We start from the raw sequence: 20,502 nt of genomic DNA, 5'->3' as shown, positions 1-20,502 counted from the left end.
ATTTTCCTATTAAATAATATAAATACACTTAGGGCTGAGTTTGAATGTCACTGCCATTATTCAGCACTTAGAGCTTCAAGTGAGGAGGTACAATTTCACTTGATTAACATTAAAGTTTAAGCCAAATTCAACTCATCATGAGGATCTGGGGGATTACCTTTATTAATATATTTATTTTTTAAGCAGCAATTTCATATGGCTTGACTTATTACGTTTTCACATCTCAGGATAATTTTAAAAGTCCTTTATATTTTTTATTTTTGGGGCCATGCCATGGCATGTGGGATCTTAGTTCCCCAGCCAGGGATCAAACCTGTTCCTTCTGTAAAGGAAGCTCAAAGTGCTAACCACTAGATCACCAGGGAGTTCCTGTGGGAGATTACCTTCAGTTCATTTACCTCTGTGTGTGTCTTCTCCCTGGCAGTCACTTAGGAGTATGGGAAGATATGAGCAAATTATGTTGTTTTCTTGTTCTGATAATACCATATTGTCGGCTTGGAATAACTTTTTAATCCCACTAATTGTTTTTTAAAGAGATAACACAATTTTGATTTTGCAAATTTTATCACACCAAGTTCTCCACAATTGGGTACACCAAGATCTTACCATTGAAACCCTTCCTGGTGTTAAGCAGATGGATAATTTTGAAATATGTATGTATGGAATTAAGTTTCATGACTATCCAAATACGCCAACTACTTTCACAGCATTTGGAATTATGCAATAGAAAACATTTCCAGTGATGCCCTTTTATGTGTAATTTTGCAAAATTTATTCTCAATTATAATTTCAAATCACCTGAGCAACAGAAGAAAATCAGAAGTTGTATTAAAATCAAGAACTTATTTGAATTTAGCATTAAGAAAACATTTTTAATTAATTAATTGGCACAAATTGAAGATAACCATATTTAACAAATCAGTTCGGGTTGACATTTGCCAAAATATGACATATTGAATATGTTCTCTTTATTCAATACCCCTTAAATTGTGAAAAAAATAAAGCAGAGAGTATAAAATAATTTTCTCCCATAAGATGGAACTTTAATTAGATACCCCTTTGAGAAAGAAATTTGCTTCTGTTGAGTTTTATAAAAATCTGTACCTTAAATGACCTTCAAGTTTCAAGACTTTTTCAAGATACAATTGCCCAGTCCTCATATTAATGAACAAGCCAGATATTTTAATTTCCTGCACATCTGCCAAGTATCTTCAGTTTAGAAAAGATTAATTCTAAGGTGACTCCCCATTTAAAAAACACAATTTCTCTTAAGTAAAAAGAATTTTTAAAAATATATTTTGACCATTTATATCATTGAAACACTTAAAATATTTTCAAGTTTAAAAATTCTCCTCCAAGCTGACTTGAGGCAGTCTTGGCTCTTCAACTTTCAGTACTACTCTCTTGCTGTACTTTTCAGCGTTGCAATTGATTTTAAATACACATTTTTTTTTTTATCACATTGCCATTGAACTTGGGCCAAATGCTTTGAAAGAGTGAGTTTAGGGGGATTGGAGAAACGGGATGAAATGTCTATAAATAGCAGTTCTATGTGTAGCATGCACTGTATAATAAAGTGTTGTGTAATTCTACCATACAACGTAAATGATGATAGTAATTTGCATTTTCTTATTACTATTTGGCCTCGAATTGAATCTGTGGTCTTTTGCCTATATTAAGGTCTATTTCTCACTTCCTTATCTCCCCAGGGTCCCTACTATGATGGGAGTAAGTGGTCAATAGTCCCCTTTTTAGCTCTTACAACAGGTACACACTCAGTTGCTTTCTCTTTTTTTTGCCTCTCGTTTCCAGTCTCACAAACATAAAGACAGTATCGTCCATGACTGGACCAATGCCAAACAGAGTCAGACCAATGTAGCCACACTTCCATCATCTCCTTATTAACACTCCTTTCTCTTTTTAAATCAGGATGACCCCAGAGATTCTAGCCCAAGGCAATTAAGCTGGACTCCAAGTAGGGAGAATCAGGAAAGGTTCCAGAAGAAGAAATATCTTTAAAATTTTACTTGCTTGGAGGGCCTATTATTAGTGTGACAGAATAATATGATTGAGAATTAACTGGACTTATTTTCTACTCTAGACTCATCACAAATGACTAAGGGGGAATTTTTTTTTCTCCAAGCAATTAAGTCTTGAGTCCTGGGGAGCTGGGCTTGCCTTGCTCAAGGGAGCTAGGATGCCTAGGAACTTAGGGAGATGAATTATCGAAATGAAGGGCCCTTAGAGGAGAAGAGGTGGGAGTGCTGTTTGTGAGAAAGGAGTGGCCCAGTTCCCTGAAGATCCACACTAGGGATGCAGAGCAGTGGTGGGGAGCAGGATGCGGGGAGAAAGATACATTCTGTGATCCATGTGTCATCTGAAAGGTGCATGCAAACTGCCTGGAGAACTTGTTAAAATGGAACTCTGATCTGGGTGGTCTGGAGTGGGTCTAGATACTCTGCATCTCTAACAAGCTCCTTGGTAGTGCCCGTACTATGGGTCCTGGGGCCTCACTTGAAAGAGTAGGAGGAGGTGGTGGAGGACTTTGAAGGAGGGACACGAGGAAGTCTAAACTTCATACTCTGTAGCATTGGGAGGCATGACTAAAGTTCTGGGTGGCTGAGTTATTTGTTGAGGGAAAGGATACTATTACCAACAGAACTGTCCATCTTAAAAGGGATCATTCCCATCTGTACAAAGAGCATCTACTCCAACAGACTATGTAAAGAACTGAAAACTAAGAGTCCTTCCTCACATTTTCTGGCCTGTTTCCCCACAACCTCTTAGACATCTTTAATGACCCTAGAGAAGGGAAGGAAACCAACTCCCAACCCCTCAGTAGGCTAAATTTCCAAACTACCTTCCCCTGTGGAAGGAGCAGTAGAGGACCTTGAACCAGATGTATTTAATGCAGAAAAACTGAAATTTTTGAGCACTAGTGTCATGGAGCAAATTCAAATGAGGTACCCTTTCAATCTCAAAATTGAAAAGAATCAAATTCAGGAATCTATAAATAGCCATTTCATTAGTTATTCAATCAACAAATGTTTCAATTCAGTTCAGTTCAGTTCAGTAGCTCAGTCGTGTCCGACTCTTTGCGACCCCATGAATTGCAGCATGCCAGGCCTCCCTGTCCATCACCAACTCCCGGAGTCCATCAAGTTGGTGATGCCATCTAGCCATCTCATCCTCTGTCGTCCCCTTCTCCTCCTGCCCCCAATCCCCCCTAGCATCAGAGTCTTTTCCGATGAGTCAACTCTTCACATGAGGTGGCCAAGGTATTGGAGTTTCAGCTTCAGCATCAGTCCTTCCAATGAACACCCAGGACTGATCTCCTTCAGGATGGACTGGTTGGATCTCCTTGCAGTCCAAGGGACTCTCAAGAGTCTTCTCCAACACCACAGTTCAAAAGCATTCTTCGGCGCTCAGCTTTCTTCACAGTCCAACTCTCACATCCATACATGACCATTGGATAAACCATAGCCTTGACTAGATGGACCTTTGTTGGCAAAGTAACTTCGCTGCTTTTTAATATGCTGTCTAGGTGGCAACCCACTCCAGTGTTCTTGCCTGGAGAATCCCAGGGACAGGGGAGCCTAGTGGGCTGCCGTCTATGGGGTCGCACAGAGTCGGGCACGACTGAAGCGACTTAGCAGCAGCAGCAGCAGGTTGGTCATAACTTTTGCTTCCAAGGAGTAAGCGTGTTTTAATTTCATGGCTGCAGTCACCATCTGCAGTGATTTGGGAGCCCAGAAAAATAAAGTCTGACACTGTTTCCACTGTTTCCCCATCTACTTCCCATGAAGTGATGGGACTGGATGCCATGATCTTTGTTTTCTGAATGTTGAGCTTTAAGCCAACTTTTCCACTCTCCTCTTTCACTTTCATCAAGAGGTTTTTTAGTTCCTCTTCACTTTCTGCCATAAGGGTGGTGTCATCTGCATATGTGAGGTGGTTTATATTTCTCCCGGCAATCTTGATTCCAGCTTGTGCTTCTTCCAGCCCAGCATTTCTCATGATGTACTCTGCATATAAGTTAAATAAGCAGGGTGACAATATACAGCCTTGATATACTCCTTTTCCTATTTGGAACCAGTCTGTTGTTCCATGTCCAGTTCGAACTGTTGCTTCCTGAGCTGCATATAGGTTTCTCAAGAGGCATGTCAGGTGGTCTCGTATTCCCGTCTCTTTCAGAATTTTTCACAGTTTATTGTGATCCACACAGTCAGAGGCTTTGGCATAGTCAATAAAACAGAAAAAGATGTTTTTCTGGAACTCTCTTGCTTTTTCGATGATGCAGCGGATGTTGGCAATTTGATCCCTACCTTTTCTAAAACCAGCTTGAACATCTGGAAGTTCATGGTTCATGTATTGCTGAAGCCTGGCTTGGAGAATTTTGAGCATTACTTTACTAGTGAGTGAGATGAGTGCAATTGTGCGGTAGTTTGAGCATTCTTTGGCATTGCCTTTCTTTGGGATTGGAAGGAAAACTGACCTTTTCCAGTTTATGGGATGCTGAATGAATTTCCCTATGTTCTGATGTGGACTTCTTACAGGAGAAACTGGTTGTAGGGGACAATTACCCCCAAAGATCTGAGGACTTAATTTCATCAGTCAGTGAACTTGCCATAGTCACCAAATAAGATGGCCCTTCCCCCTATATAAACTCTTTGAATTGCCCTTTGAGATTTTTCCCTCCTTCAAGACCTTGCTCTTCATTTAAACATGATAAATTTCACCAGTATAAACATGTTCAAGAGAAAGACCCAGTTTGATTTTCTTCTGCCAGCCTCTTCCAAAGATAGTCCTTGAATCCCATTCTCTCATAAGAACAAGTCTTAAAAATAAACTAAGGCAGTAAGTGCTGTGTGTCCAAAGCCAAGTTTGTTTCAAAGCTGAGAATAATAAAATTCAGGGTTCCCTTTCCCTAATTCAACTTTAAGAGCAAATGTCTTTTGTTGTTAATTTTGCTTGAAACCTCTGATCCCGCCATCTCCAGGACCTGATGTTTTATTAAAGCATTTCAAAGTCTGGTTCTGATTATACAAGAAAAGTTTGTGCCTGTGTTCATCAATGTCACAATTCACATGGAGATACCAGCCTATTTGCCATAATCCTCCAGAAGGTCTAAAATCAAGGTAGAGGATAAGAAGGAATTGATGTTATCTTTCCCTGATCATCTGTTCTTGAGAAATCAAAAGTCACAAGTTCTCCTGCTGCTGCTGCTAAGTCGCTTCAGTCATGTCCAACTCTGTGCGACCCCATAGACGGCAGCCCACCAGAATTCCCTGCCCCTGGGATTCTCCAGGCAAGAATGAACACTGGAGTGGGTTGCCATTTCCTTCTCCAATGCATGAAAGTGAAAAGTGAAAGTGAAGTCGCTCAGTCATGTCCAACTCTTAGCGACCCCATGGACTGCGGCCTACCAGGCTCCTCTGTCCATGGATTTTCCAGGCAAGAGTACTAGAGTGGGGTGTCATTGCCTTCTCTGGCACTTCCCCACTACTCAAGCTATATACCTGGTACTCACTGGCACATGACCCAGGCCTGGCTAATTAGGCATGTCTCCCCAAAGTTTTGTTGCTGCTGTTGTTTTAAAACATTTTAGTCTGTACTAGGGTATAGCCTATTAATATTGTTGTGATAATTTCAGGTGAACAGCAAAGAAACTCAGCCATGGGTCACTGACTTTAGGAAGACTCCAGTACAGAAGAGAATTGGTGAATTCTTTCTGATATTAGAAATGGTGAAAGCAACATCCAGTGAGTAGGGGCAGTAGGGTCCAACGGTAAGCAGCATAGTTTCCCTACTGGCTTGGCTCTGTGGAGTAATTTTGACCATGATTCCAGTTCCATGGCCTGTCTTTGTTCCATTTTCCAAGCAGGGTTCTCCAGGATTCTTACTGACTGTGAGCTATCCAATATTTCATTACTACAATCCTTTTCTGCTTATATCTTTTATCTACAAACTCTTCTCCCTTAGAGGCAGGGCATAGAGTCCACCCAAACTTCTTCCTCTATATATTAACTTCAGGCTGCTTATAAGATATGTAAGTTTGGAACTTACGTCTTCTCTCTTTCTCTTTGAAGTTACAGAATTTTGTCACTGGGCGAAAAGCTAAGGATCATCTAGTGCAACAGTGAGCAAAGTAAGGAGAAAAGTTTCCCAGAGGCGCCTTCCCCACCCACTGCCATTTCCTCTTACATCTCATTGGACGGAACTGGGTCACATGTTATGCTTTAAGCCAATCAGGGAACTAGGGTCACTGTGATTGGCTTAGCCTAAGGAAGTAGTCCAACTTGGGCTGAATATTAGAACAACTGAGCAGTTTTTTAAGATGCCAATGCCTGGTGGCACCCCCTAGGCCAAACTTAATTGCTCCGATTTGACTTCTGGTATTGAAATTAAAAAAAAAAAAATCCTGTCGTGCTTCTAATATCAACCCTCTTTCTAGTTCAGTCCCCCTAACCCCATCCGTTTTTCAAATGCCAATACTGAGACCCAAAGATACTAAGTTGCCTAAAGGACTGTATCTTCAATTAATAGCAAAAACAGATACAAGCAAGACCACACACACATTTACTAAGAAATGACATTTACTAATTGTTTTTCCAAAATATGCATGTGAGTACACATTCCTTTTCTTAGAAAGTGAAGTCCTGAGGAGCTCAAGGACTGAGAAGCAGTAGAGTGTAAGACACTGTTTATAAAATTTGAACACATCAGAATCCTCTGGAGGGCTTGTTACAACAGGGAGCGCTGAGCCCACCCCCAGAGTATCAAATTCAGTGGTTTTGGTTGGGGAGAGGGGGTGGATAATTAGCTTTTCTAACAAGTTCCCAGGGGCTGCTGCTGCTGGTCTGGCGACTCCACTAGCCACTAGCAGAGTGGCTAAGACTTTTGGCTATAGAATCACACCAAGATCCAGTTCTGCCCCTTACACCAAGTCAGAACATGGGCAAGTTACTTAACATACCAATGAAATGGGGTCAATAATAACAGAAGGCTGGCCTTATGACAACAACTAAATATGAACTTAGAATGTAAAGCAATTAGAACAGTGTCTAGCCCACAGCAACTGCCTAATGAACATTAGCTATTATCATTCCTTCCTTCCTTCATCAAACAATTATAAATTGAGTCTTTCCTTTGAGACATGCACTGTTTCAGGCACCAGGAGTACAGTGGTGAGGAAAGCAAAGCCTTGCCTTTCAATGAGCTTACAATGCACTGAGGAGGAGCATGATAGATGACCTTGTAAATATACAGTATAACACAGAGGAATTTTGCATTCCAAGCAAACAATATCAGCTGTACACAGAGCTTTATGAAAACTTGGTCCAACCTTGTTCACATTTTCCAGCTCAAGGAGGCGGTGGCTTTGTTTCTATTGCAAAAACCTCTTAGCAGCATGGCTCTTACCATGGCAGCTGAATAAAGTTCAGGTTATGGCTTTTCCAGTCAGGTTCTCCAGAGAAACAGAACCAGTAGTGTGTATGTTTGTGTGTAAAATTTAAATTTACACTTATGTTTAAACTATGTTCAAATATAATTTGGGAATTCCCTGGCAGTCCAGTGGTTAGGACTCTCAGCTTCCACTGCACAGGGTACGGGCTTGATCCCTGGTTGGAGAACTAAGATCCCACAAGCCAAGTAACGTGCCAAAAAAAAACGTTTAAAAAATATGATTTATATTTATACTTATACTATATATTATATTTATGTAGATTTAAAAACACTCTATTTTAAATCACTAAAATGTACTACACGAATTAAAGGGCCAAAGGAATTGAAAAGAAAGCAAAACATGCACAAAATCCTGACCCTGAGCACCTTCTAACATTTTTGACAAATTCCAAGTCCATCAAGATCAAGATCTTTGATATCGAGTGCTCTCTCTCACTTCTCCCATCCTCAGAAACAAGCAAAACAATAGCTCTAAGATGTATCATGAGAGACCAGGGTAGATGAAAGAAATAACTTGCCTCCTCCCCCCGAATAGATCCAAGGTTGTCACTTACGCCCCAAGGATTTCTCCCAAATAATGCTGCAGGCATAAGGATAAGACAGATATTTGGCAATCAACTATTCTTACTTAACTCTATATTTACTGGGTGAGGAACTCCATCAAAGCTATTAGAATTAATCAGCCAGTTCAATGAAGCTGCAGGATATAAAATCAACATTTTATATACTAACAATGAACTATCAAAAAGAGAAACAGAGAATACAATCCCATTTTCAACTGCATAAAAAAATAATAGGAATGCATTTACAAGGAGATGAAAGATCAATACAGTGAACACAACACATTGAGAAAAGAAACTGAAGAAGACAGATATAAATTGAAAGATATTCTGAACTCACAAATTGGAAGAATTAATATTCTTAGAAAGCGCATACAACCCAATGCCATCTATAGATTCAACACAAGCCCTAGCAAAATTCCAATAATATTTTCCACAAAAGTATAAAAAAAAAAACAGTCCTAAAATTTGTATGGAACCACAAAGGACCCTAAGAGAAGAACCAAGTTGACAGCATCACAATTCCTGATTTCAAACTTTATTACAAAGCTTTAATTATCAAAACACTATAGTACTGGCATAACAAAAAGACATACAGACCAATGGAACAGAATTGGCAGCCCAGAAAAAAACACACACATATATGATCAACTAATACTTGTCACCGTTAACTTTCAGATGTTCAAGCTGGTTTTAGAAAAGGCAGAGGAACCAGAGATCAAATTGCCAACATCCGCTGCATCATCGAAAAAGCAAGAGAGTTCCAGAAAAACATCTATTTCTGTTTTATTGACTATGCCAAAGCCTCTGACTGTGCATCACAATAAACTGTGAAAAATTCTGAAAGAGATGGGAATACGAGACCACCTGACATGCCTCTTGAGAAACCTATATGCAGCTCAGGAAGCAACAGTTCGAACTGGACATGGAACAACAGACTGGTTCCAAATAGGAAAAGGAGTATATCAAGGCTGTATATTGTCACCCTGCTTATTTAACTTATATGCAGAGTACATCATGAGAAATGCTGGGCTGGAAGAAGCACAAGCTGGAATCAAGATTGCCGGGAGAAATATAAACCACCTCACATATGCAGATGACACCACCCTTATGGCAGAAAGTGAAGAGGAACTAAAAAGCCGAAAGAGGAGAGTGGAAAAGTTGGCTTAAAGCTCAACATTCAGAAAACAAAGATCATGGCATCCAGTCCCATCACTTCATGGGAAGTAGATGGGGAAACAGTGGAAACAGTGTCAGACTTTATTTTTCTGGGCTCCCAAATCACTGCAGATGGTGACTGCAGCCATGAAATTAAAAGATGCTTACTCCAAAATCACTGCAGATGGTGACTGCAGCCATGAAATTAAAAGATGCTTACTCCTTGGAAGGAAAGTTATGACCAACCTAGATAGCATATTCAAAAGCAAAGACATTACTTTGCCAACAAAGGTTCGTCTAGTCAAGGCTATGGTTTTTCCTGTGGTCATGTATGGATGTGAGAGTTGGACTGTGAAGAAGGCTGAGCACCGAAGAATTTATGCTTTTGAACTGTGGTGTTGTAGAAGACTCTTGAGAGTCCCTTGGACTGCAAGGAGATCCAACCAGTCCATTCTGAAGGAGATCAGCCCTGGGATTTCTTTGGAAGGAATGATGCTAAAGCTGAAACTCCAGTACTTTGGCCACCTCATGCAAAGAGTTGACTCATTGGAAAAGACTCTGATGCTGGGAGGGATTGGGGGCAGGAGGAGAAGGGGACGACAGAGGATGAGATGGCTGGATGGCATCACTGACTCGATGGACATGAGTCTGGGTGAACTCTGGGAGTTGGTGATGGACAGGGCGTCCTGGGCGTGCTGCGATTCACGGGGTCGCAAAGAGTCGGACACGACTTAGCGACTGAACTGAACAGTAGCTACTTCTAAATCAGAACACTTGTAATCCTGGGTCAGCCTCATCTCCTCTCAGGATTGTTGTCTCTCTCAGCATGGCAAAAAAAAAAACCAAACACACCAACAAACAAAAAAACAGGGACTTCTCTGGTGATCCAGTAGCTAAGAATCCGAGCTCCCAAAGCAGGGGGCCTGGCTTCCATTTCTGGTCAGGGAAGTAAATTCCACATGCCACAATGAAGAGACCGCATGCTCTAACAATGATCCAACAGGCGACAATGAAAATCTCGCGTGATACTGCGTGCCACAACGAAAACCCAGCGCAGTCAAAACAACAGCCAAACTTTATTACAGATATAATACACACTTATTGCTGGGAACTACAGACCAGCAAAATAGAAAACAGAAGTGGTTCATAATCCCCTGCTAACTGCTAAGTCACTTCAGTCGTGTCCGACTCTGTGCGACCCCATAGAGGGCAGCCCACCAGGCTCCCCCATCCCTGGGATTCTCCAGGCAAGAACACTGGAGTGGGGTGCCATTTCCTTCTCCAATGCGAAAAGTGAAAGTGAAGTCGCTCAGTCGTGTCCGACCCCTAGCGACCCCATGGAGTGCAGCCTACCAGGCTCCTCCTTCCATGGGATTTTCCAGGCAACAGTACTGGAGTGGGGTGCCATTGCCTTCTCCGTCATAATCCCCTTACCTCAGAAAAAAAATACTAACATTTTGATACTAATTCTCCTCAGCAGCGTCCCGTCAGAGGGACCCTGTCCTCTTCGCTTACTAACTAGCCCTTTCCAGTTACACATATTAACCTGGCGGGAAGTTACTTATTGTTTATTTTTTCTCTCTGGAGTTGTTTCTGGAGGTCGGTTCTGTAAATTTTGTTGTGTGAGGGGCACAGATTTGAGAGACGGACTGAAGTTGGAGTTGTGCTTGGAGTTGTTTTTCAGTTTGAAGTGCTCACCTCCTAGCTTTGGGGGCAAAAAGTATTTCAAGCCTTGTTTCTTATGGCATCTGCATTCAAGAACTGGTCGTGTCATTTGGGGTTGTTTTACCTCAGAATTTTTTAGCGCTGGCTGCTTTTCGTTCCTTTGAATGGTAACAGCTAGAACTCTGGTGACGACTGGAATTGGCTTTGGCCGTGAGACTTTAATTTGTAATGACGACTGGTGGCTGTAGGGGGTGGCCGTGCCTCTCCGGCGCGCGCTCCCTCTGGGTTCAGGACTCTGGTCCACATTGGAGAGGGCAGCTCCAGCTAGAGAAGGGCGGGGCTGGCGCGAGGCGTCGGCCCGGGCCTGCAGGCAACCAGGCAACATTGGCCTTAGCAACGGGGAGGGGGCGGGACCTAGGGAGGAAGTCCGATTGCCGCTAAATCTCGCGAGAGTTGCGTTTGCGCGCGAACTCTAAGTGCGAGGGTCCCGGGGTCTGGTTGCGGCTGTTGGCGAGGTTCGGGCCTCTGGGAAACGCGACAAGTCCACCGGCCACCATCGTCACCCCGTTATGGAAACCTCAGCGCACAAGCAGCAGCAGCCTGAGGCGGCCAAGATCAGAAACCTGCCCTGGTAGGAGGGGGCCTGGCTGCTGCGGGGAAGGGGATCGGCCGCGCGCGGAGGCGGTGGCCCGAGTGAACAAGTGGCCAGTCCCCAGTCCGACCTCGCCCCGCCTTCCCCGGACTTGAGGCCGGGGTGGAACCACATAAGTTCACCTCCCCTCAACTCCCCAGTCCTGCTCCATTTTGTTTATAACTAGCTAGGTCTCCCTTCACCCGTAACCCTGGGCCCCCTTTCCTGTTGCGGAAGAGGAAAACGGCTTCTCCACCTGGGTGGCAACACAGGGGTTCGATCCCATGTCTTCTGACATTGCCTTGGCCTCTGTGGCAGAATATTCTCTCTTGCCAAAATAGTCTCTTCTCTCGGTGCGATTACTGGTCACATTCTAAGCTAGAATAATGATGATGATGATGATAACAGCACTTCCTAGTTAACTTTCATTTCAGTGACTTTGTTACACGCACCCTATTAGATGTTGGAATTTTGCAAAGACCCTAGGAAGAAGGCACTGTTATTCCAGTTTTACCAAAAGGCTAAATGACTTGCTTAAGGTCTAGAGTTGGAAAATAGGTTTGGATTTGAACCCAGGTGGTCCAGATTCAGAGCTTGCACTGTTAGCTAGCCTGCTTCCACAACTGTATCTCAGTGTTGTTTTAAAGACTGATGGGATTTGGCTTGATTTTGAAAAACTCATGTTTCTTTTCAAAAGTTTTCAAGATAATGAGTTTGGTTTGTTGTTACTATAGTAAAAATACATAACATGCAATTTACAGTTGTAGCGATTTTGAAGTGTACAGTTCTGTGGCGTTAAGTGCATTCAGAATGTTGTGTGATCATCCACTATCTAGTTGCAAAATTTTTCATATACCTCAAATGGAAACAATATAGCTGTTGGCAGTCACTCCCCATTCCCTTCTCCCTCAGCTCCTGCCAACCACTAATCTACTTTCTGTCTCTGTGAATTTGCCTATTCTGGATATTTCATGTAACTTGAATCATACAATATGTAGCCTTTTGTGACTGGCTTCTTAGATCAGCAATTCATGTCCTTTTATTGCCAACAACATTCCACTGTATGGCTATACCACCATTTATTGATCCATTCATCTGTTAATTTATATTTGGAAACAGGTTCAATTTTGGATTAACTTTAGGTGCCCATCCAGGTTGAGATTATAGGCAGATAGCTGGAAAGGTGAAATGAGAGCAGTTTTTCAGCATTATTGACATTTTTAACCAGATATTGGAGGGGGAAGCGTGGCCACGGGGATTAGCCTTTGCATTTCATAATGTTTAATAACTTCCCTCATGACTATCCACTAGATGCCAATAGCACCTTCCACCCAGTTTTGACGGGAAAAGTCTGTAGATATTATCAAGGGTTCACTGGAGGACAAAATTGCCCTGACTGAGAACCACTGGGTTACAGGTTTTTGTAGCTCTCTCTTCTTTTAGGTAGGATACGTATGAAAGGTTTCTTCTGCACATAACAAAATATTCTTGCCTTTATATATGTTGTAATGCATGCTACATTGTATTTTAGGGTTGAAAAATACCGGCCACAGACACTGGATGATCTCATTTCTCATCAGGACATCTTGAGTACTAGTAAGTATCCATGTGTCAGTGGGTGGTATCCTAGTTGAAGGACCTGGATATATTTCTTAGGGATGTTGTCTCTGCTGTAATAACTTTAAAGAATCTGATTAAGCTTTTTGGGATGTGGTTTTGACAGCTGTATTCTTCAGATTTTTCATTCCTGCCTGCGCCCTGGATTTGAACATAGAGTTGAAGTAGATTCAGTCCAACTCTGGCCCACAGTGAATGAGGCGACTCTGAGACTGATAGCATCTCTCTTTTTCCTCCCATCTTCAGTTCAGAAGTTTATCAGTGAGGACCGCCTGCCGCACCTCCTTCTGTATGGTCCTCCAGGGACAGGAAAGACATCCACCATCCTGGCCTGTGCTAAACAGCTGTACAAAGATAAGGAATTTGGCTCCATGGTCTTGGAGGTAAAGGAGAGGATTACCCTTAACTTTCAAAGAACTCTGGTCTCTTATTTTTAGTTCTGCTAGTTTTGTTTTCCAAGTTAGTTGCCCTGCTGGTGGCTGGGAAAGAAGCAGATATACAATATTTCAATTCACTTTTCCTATAATTGACATTTTTGCCTGGAGATTTTTGGTGTAGCTAGAGGGCAGTGGTAGGGCCAGGTGTTTTTGTTTGCTGTTGCCAACTTTTACTCAAACACTCAGGGGTCACTTGGTTGCTAGCTGTCTCGCATGTGCCCTTCTCCATGTTGCTCCACACTGTTCTTGTCCCAGAAGACTGGGCTGTGTTGCCAACAAGCTCTCTTGCCCTCTGGCTCCTATTGGGTTTGGCCCGTAGGGGCCCTGGCAGGAGTTGGGGGAAAAATGATGCCTGGTCCAGCCCTGGGTCACCACAGATGGACAGTGTCCCCACCCACAGGGCACAGCACCCAGCATTCGCCAGGAGCCAGCACCACTCCCCCAACAACCCCTTAAGACTTGGGAGTGGTAATGGGCCCTAGTAGCCCGTAAGGTATTGCATAGCTCTTGTGGTTTCTCCCACACCTCACAAGCACCTTTGAAAATCTCTCTTCATTTAGTTCTCTTCAAATTACTGAATTTGAGTGTGCTGTCTGTATACTGCCGGGACACAACTGATCCACTTAGATTATGAAATTCTAAATATTGTCTGTTAAGAAAAAGAATGGTTTAACTTACTTTTTTTTGTTCTAGATCTTCTTAGAATCTTAATGCTACCAAGATTCTTAATTGTTCTTACTTCAGTTTATTAAAAACTTGTTAACTTCTGGGTTGCTCTGGGTTGTGGTAGCTAAAATTAGTATCATTCTGCTCCTGCCTGGGGTGCTATTTGCTGTGACCAGACCAATTAATTATTCCTCCAAAGCATGTCAGTGATTGTCCTCAAAAGGGAGAAGAAAGATAGTCATTGGCCTTTCAGAATATAGTGGAATGATCTAGTGAGCTGTGAGTTTTAAATATAATTGCAATCTTTTTTTAATGATCATCTCTTTATTTGTCCTTAGACCTAGAGACCTAGCTTGCTGAGCAGGACTGATAAAAAGATACATTAATTCATAGCACACTAATATGTTTTCTGTTTATTCTGGCTTCTTTCATGTTTAGCTGAATGCTTCAGATGACCGAGGAATAGATATCGTTCGGGGACCAATCCTGAGCTTTGCTAGCACAAGGACAATATTTAAGTAAGAATTCTTTGCATGATTTTTCTCCCTAAAGATTTTGATCAATGAGTTGAGTTTTTTAAATCCTCTCCTTTGCCAGTTTATAATAGTGTAAAAAAAAGAGGGGGGGAGGCTTTGTCAAAAGCAGCCATGAGAAAGACATAAAGTACAGGAATGGTGGTAAGAAATACTAAAATGTAAATATTATCTAAATCTATTTGCAAGTACCCTGGGGAAGCATTAGTTTCATTTTATTGGTTAACAGAGAACTGATTACATCATAAGACTGGGTGAGCTAGTCTGAATTTAAACAAAAATGAATTGAGATCAGGGTGGATAACTAGGATGGTGGTGAAAAAAGAGAGGAAAAGACAGGCAGAAGTAAAGGTGGTGGGGAAAAGGCAGTACTTGGATAATAGGATTCTGGGGGGAAGAAAGATGAAGGTGCCAGAGGACAGAACCTGACACAGAAGTTAGACCTCTGTTCCCTTTAAGAGTTGAAGGAGCAGTGGGTATTTGCTCTGTGTGACCACAAATGTCTGCTTTGGTCAGAGTTCTAGGAGAAATGAACTTCGTGAGCCGGGGCCCAGTGGCACAAATGTGAAGGTGTAGGTTTGGGCCTGGAAGTCACAGTGAGATTGAATCAGCTTTTAGAAAGCACCACTTGTCTTCCTAGGAAAGGCTTTAAACTGGTAATCTTGGATGAGGCCGATGCCATGACTCAGGATGCCCAGAACGCCCTGCGGAGAGGTAAGGAGTATGGCCATGTACAGTGGTTGGTGAGGACAGCTCTAGAGGAGAATTAGCATCTTTGGACATGAGATAGGACATGGGTTCTTTTCAGTTTTCATTTATCTTCTGACCCAAAGAAATCTCTGTATGCCTTTCACTGCATATCCCATCTGATGATCTAGACAAAAATCTCCGCACTGGGGTATTACCTCTTTTAGTAATTTAAAGACATAAACCTTTTGGGGACTCTTAGGTAATGACCAGACACTCGTGTTTTATCCTCCTTTTCCCTTGGGTTCAGTTTCAGGGTTGGGAATTTGTACTGATGGATGGGGGCAGGGAGGAAGTTGTTCATTTCTAAACTGCTAGATAGGCCTTTCTGCTATTGGTACCCTTAGATACAAAGGAGCCAGGAAAATAATACTAGAAATTTAGTTGCATCAGTCATGTCAGAAAGCTGACATGCTTTCACTTCTTGCCAGGAGAATGATTTGGCCGGGAAGGGAGAGTATGCTGTAATCTGTCAGTCTTAAGGGGCCTGGTGCAGTTAGTTTCTTTGCAAGGACATTCTTAATCTCTCATTAAGATTCTGCAGTGAACAGCTAAGAGAAAAGAGAATCTTTAAGAATTTTAGGGAGGAGTAGATTGCAGCCCATGTTTAAGGAGGAGGAGAACAGAATATCTTTTGGTCCTAAAGGCGTTGGCAGCCTTTCTGCAGCATCTTGTTCTGTTGAGTCAGTCTGGGCAGATCCCAGCTTGAGAATGTTGGTACAGAATGAAACTGATGTCTTAGGCATCTCTGAATTCAGGTTAATGCTCTCGCGAATGCTCTAAGAGTTTGAGACAAAGTCCAATGGAAAGTCTTCAAAAAGCCATCCTCCTCCCCTGCCCAGTAAAAGTTGGGGCATCATCCATCTGCCAAGTAGAATTTTATGCAAAAGGGAAGGAATACTGGATTTCACATCTTAATGGAGTAGAATGGCAAGAGTGCCAGAATAATGGCCAATCGTGGAAAAAGAAAGCATTTTGTACCGTCCTGTTCATCAGCTTGGGAAAGAATGGCTGGTCTCCAGGGACATCCTCTCTCACTACCATAGCATCTCCACTTGTCTGCATTCTTGTTTTCTGTACCTTTCACATGACCCTAGAAAAGTGCAGGGTTTCTGGGTCCCTTGAAGAATCAGAATGGAAATGAGGTGGTTTTCTTTTCTCTTGCCAGTGATTGAGAAGTTTACTGAAAATACCAGATTTTGCCTCATCTGTAACTATCTGTCAAAGATCATCCCCGCCTTGCAGTCCCGGTGTACAAGATTCCGATTCGGACCACTGACTCCCGAACTCATGGTTCCCCGCCTGGAACACGTCGTAGAAGAAGAGAAGTAAGTATGTTGAAAAGCAGGGAAGGGGGTGGGCCTTGGGAGACTGGGTGTTGGGTAAGGCGACTGGCCGGTATGTTTCAAGGTGATACCATTTGTAGACAATTCAGGAAACCTGGCACAGGTTAAGCCTCCCTGTCTGTCAGCTGCCCTGGCATCTCACAGACATTCTTCATGAAAGTCATTTGGTTCTTCACTGGATTCCATCCTTCTCCCCTGGAAGCTGTCCCACCTTCTTCCTGCTCTTCTTTTGTTGGGAACTGCACATTGCCAAGTCTCTTCTGCTAAGATGCCGCTAGCCTTTCTTGACTAGAAGGGAGGGTCCTGAGCCATCACATTCTGTGTAATCAGATGCCAAGCAAGTACCAGCCCGAGCTGCTGCTGTTGTTAACAGGTGCCTTGGCTCTGCAATTGCAGATCTCATCAGGACCCTATCCTCCCAGAGAACAGATTTCAAAGCTACCTGCGCAACAGAGCAACACTTGATTCCAATAAGAGTCCTTCTAGACTTGAACTGGATTGTGACTAAACATGAGGCCAATGTCCCCAAAAGCCAGTGAATTCTGGAGTCTGTAGATCAGGAGAGTATTGTTAACTGCATCCTTCCCTTTTCTTTCTTTCATTGTTTAAATGCCTCGATCATCCCAGGCCATCTTGTTCCCTCCATAAGCACTTGTGCTCTCAGGACCTCTGAATCCCTTCTGCCTGTTTCCTTTCAGAGTTGATATAAGTGAAGATGGGATGAAAGCGCTCATAACTCTTTCCAGTGGAGACATGCGAAGGGCTTTGAACATCTTACAGGTATGGCACCACTCCAAGCAGATCTCTAGTTGCTTTGGAATAGTTTTCCAAGAAAGACATAAGCAACAGTACAACAGAACTGGTAAAAACTTGATCTTGTTATATATTAAAGATGTACCCCCACCCTTGTGTTTCGATTAGTTGAAAGAATAATTTGTTGCAAACAAGGGAGAGATAGGGAAGGACTCTGCAGCAGTAACATAGCTGACTAGCAGCGGCATCCTCCGGACACGGCCAGATCTTAGCAGTGTGAGAAGTACAGGGTTCGGCCTATCGGGTACCTCCCCATCCCCACATTGCTGCCTCCGCAATTGCCTCCTGATCCGCCTGCAGCAGCCATGGTGATTCTCCCCCTCTGACTGCACAGAGCACCAACATGGCCTTTGGGAAGGTCACAGAGGAGACCGTCTACACCTGCACAGGGCACCCGCTCAAGTCAGACATCGCCAACATTCTGGACTGGATGTTGAATCAAGACTTCACCACGGCCTACAGGAATATCCTTTCTCTTGCCCTACAGTCGGTGCATTAAGTGTCCAGAGTCTGAACATGGAACTCTTTTCAGCTCATGATGGAGCACGATGTCAGTGGGTGGAATGAGTGCTTGTCTTTAATGTCACAGAGTTCTTCCTGAAGGGCCCTGACCTGGGTGTGGTTTGCAGCCACTCCACTCACAGATGGGAGGGAAGCACTTAGACCTTGGGTAGAAGATGCAGTCATTTTTAAGATGTCACTGTTACTCTTGTTTTCCTGTAAAATTAAGAGCTAGGTGTAGTGATGTAAATAAAGCCTTTTGGGGAATGCATTTGGTTCTATTCTCTACTAGACAGATACAACTGTTATCTTTCAGAAAACCCTTATTGGATGGAGATGAAAACAGAAAAATAAGAATTTGGGTCCAACATATGCCACTTCAGATGGAAAGCAACAGCTGTGTTGGGGTGAAAAGCCCTGCTTTCAAAAGTCACTCTCTACAGTGTTTATCCTTGAACTTGGTCCCTTTGCCTTAACTGCTCCTCTGTAGATATCATGGAGTTAAAAACTCTGAAGGGGTTGGCGTTACACGACATCCTGACGGAGATACACCTGTTCGTGCACAGAGGTAACTCATGTTCCTCCCCGGTTCGGAAGCTGTGTATAAGGCAGCATGCTTTGGGGTTGGGGGTGGTTGGAGAGGGAACCTGAAGCTCCACTGTCCACTTTGGAAACAAAGAAACAGGAATGAAGAGGTGTAAACCCAGTCCCTCATTTTTTGTTTTATCTTGCTATTTAAAACCTTGTTCTAAAAATACTCTTGACCTCTAGAATGCTGGGGGGAAAGAAGAAAAGAAATTTCTGAAAGGCTAACTTATTTCCTCCAAGGGTTCATATTTTAAAGCAAAAAGTAGGATATTGTAATTCGTATTTCTAAAAGGGTATTTTCCCCAAAAGGAGAGAGGGAGAAGGAAGATCTAGCTTCACATCAGCCAGTGGTCTCACCTAAACCACCTTAAGTTCCCCACTTGGTTGTATGTTATGTACAGAGAACTGCTTCTCGACCCTGGCCCACATACAGCCCACTCCAGGCCAATCCAGTTAGCCCTTTGAGGGAGGACCAGACACTTGTGTCTTCAAGCTCTGAGTGGTCTGCTGTTCAGCCTTATGGAGAAGCTCCTCCCTGACCCGCAGTCACCTGCGGACCGTCTGGTCCATGAACACTGGTTCTGCCAGTTCCTTTCTAAGCCGCTGGCTGGTGTGTGAAATTCTGCCCAAGAACATGGTTGGCTCAGGCCCAGCTCTGCACTTTGTGGACACTGAGAACGAATCGACCTTTAAAAATCAATCGTTTTTAAAACTGGGATAGCAAGTGAGAACTCAGCTTTGACAGTAACTTAGAGTGACCCAGCAGAGAAGGCAATGGCACCCCACTCCAGTACGCTTGCCTGGAAAATCCCATGGATGGAGGAGCCTGGTAGGCTGCAGTCCATAGGGTCGCTAAGAGTCCAATACGACTGAGCGACTTCACTTTCACTTTTCACTTTCATGCATTGGAGAAGGAAATGGCAGCCCACTCCAGTGTTCTTGCCTGGAGAATCCCAGGACAGGGGAGCTTGGTGAGCTGCCGTCTATGGGGTCACACAGAGTCGGACACGACTGAAGTGACTTAGCAGCAGCAGCAGTAGAGTGACCCAGTGGCTGACAGCATTATGGACGGCTCTTCCACCTTCTTATGATCACTCTGGAACCTGCTCATTTTTTTAGCTGCCCTACAGACTCAAAAAGAATAAAAACTTTGAAAACCTACACACTACTTCTAGAAGCATGGTGTCTCAAGATCTGTAGCTTCAAGAGATTAGTCTTATCTGATGTGGAAACTCATACTTGTCCTCTGTGATGTTTTTAACAGTAAATAATGACAGACCCCACTCATTTGATTTTTCTCCCAGTTGACTTTCCATCTTCAGTTCGAATACATTTATTGACCAAAATGGCAGACATTGAGTGAGTATTTATTTCCCAGTTTTGTTTTCCTGCTTTCCCTTTGTTCTGAGTTTTTTGTTTCTACTTGTTTAGTATCAATGGTTTGGTCTAATCATTCATACTTGGTGGAGTCTAGTTTTGGGTGGGATTACTGAACCAAGCGGGGGGAAGGGCATGAGCTGCTTTTTTAAAGCACAGGGGTTAAACAAGGACAGGTACAGCTCAGTTACATATTTGAGATAAAGGCCTCTCCTTCAGCCTCAGAGGCCGGGTCCACCCTTGTTCTCCATGTGCTCTTGTTATTTGGGAGGCCTGCTTTAGTTCAAACATCTAGGTTGTTTGGGGACAGCCAGCTATCCAGCTGTTATTAAGGCATTTTGGCATACGAAAGCATATTGCAGGGAAAGTAAACATAAACTCAATTTTCCACTTTGG

At 43.1% G+C, this 20,502-nt stretch overlaps 1 protein-coding gene across 1 annotated transcript in view; it reads left to right on the top strand.

The window, feature by feature from the left end:
• The first annotated feature begins 11,290 nt into the window (after positions 1-11,290).
• The window catches only part of RFC5 (replication factor C subunit 5), a 10,751-nt gene continuing 1,539 nt past the window's right edge, over positions 11,291-20,502 (top strand). The window contains exons 1-10 of the mRNA XM_055551062.1: positions 11,291-11,481; positions 13,013-13,077; positions 13,345-13,481; positions 14,640-14,719; positions 15,375-15,448; positions 16,650-16,809; positions 17,526-17,607; positions 17,975-18,109; positions 18,637-18,709; positions 20,034-20,088. Coding sequence (XP_055407037.1) covers positions 11,420-11,481; positions 13,013-13,077; positions 13,345-13,481; positions 14,640-14,719; positions 15,375-15,448; positions 16,650-16,809; positions 17,526-17,607; positions 17,975-18,109; positions 18,637-18,709; positions 20,034-20,088 — 923 coding nt within the window. The 5' untranslated portion in view covers positions 11,291-11,419. The remainder of the gene's footprint in view (positions 11,482-13,012; positions 13,078-13,344; positions 13,482-14,639; positions 14,720-15,374; positions 15,449-16,649; positions 16,810-17,525; positions 17,608-17,974; positions 18,110-18,636; positions 18,710-20,033; positions 20,089-20,502) is intronic.

The sequence above is a fragment of the Bubalus kerabau genome, chromosome 16, assembly GCF_029407905.1.
Source record: "Bubalus kerabau isolate K-KA32 ecotype Philippines breed swamp buffalo chromosome 16, PCC_UOA_SB_1v2, whole genome shotgun sequence".
Lineage (NCBI taxonomy): Eukaryota > Metazoa > Chordata > Mammalia > Artiodactyla > Bovidae > Bubalus > Bubalus kerabau.
This window is presented reverse-complemented; position numbering and strand designations above follow the sequence as displayed.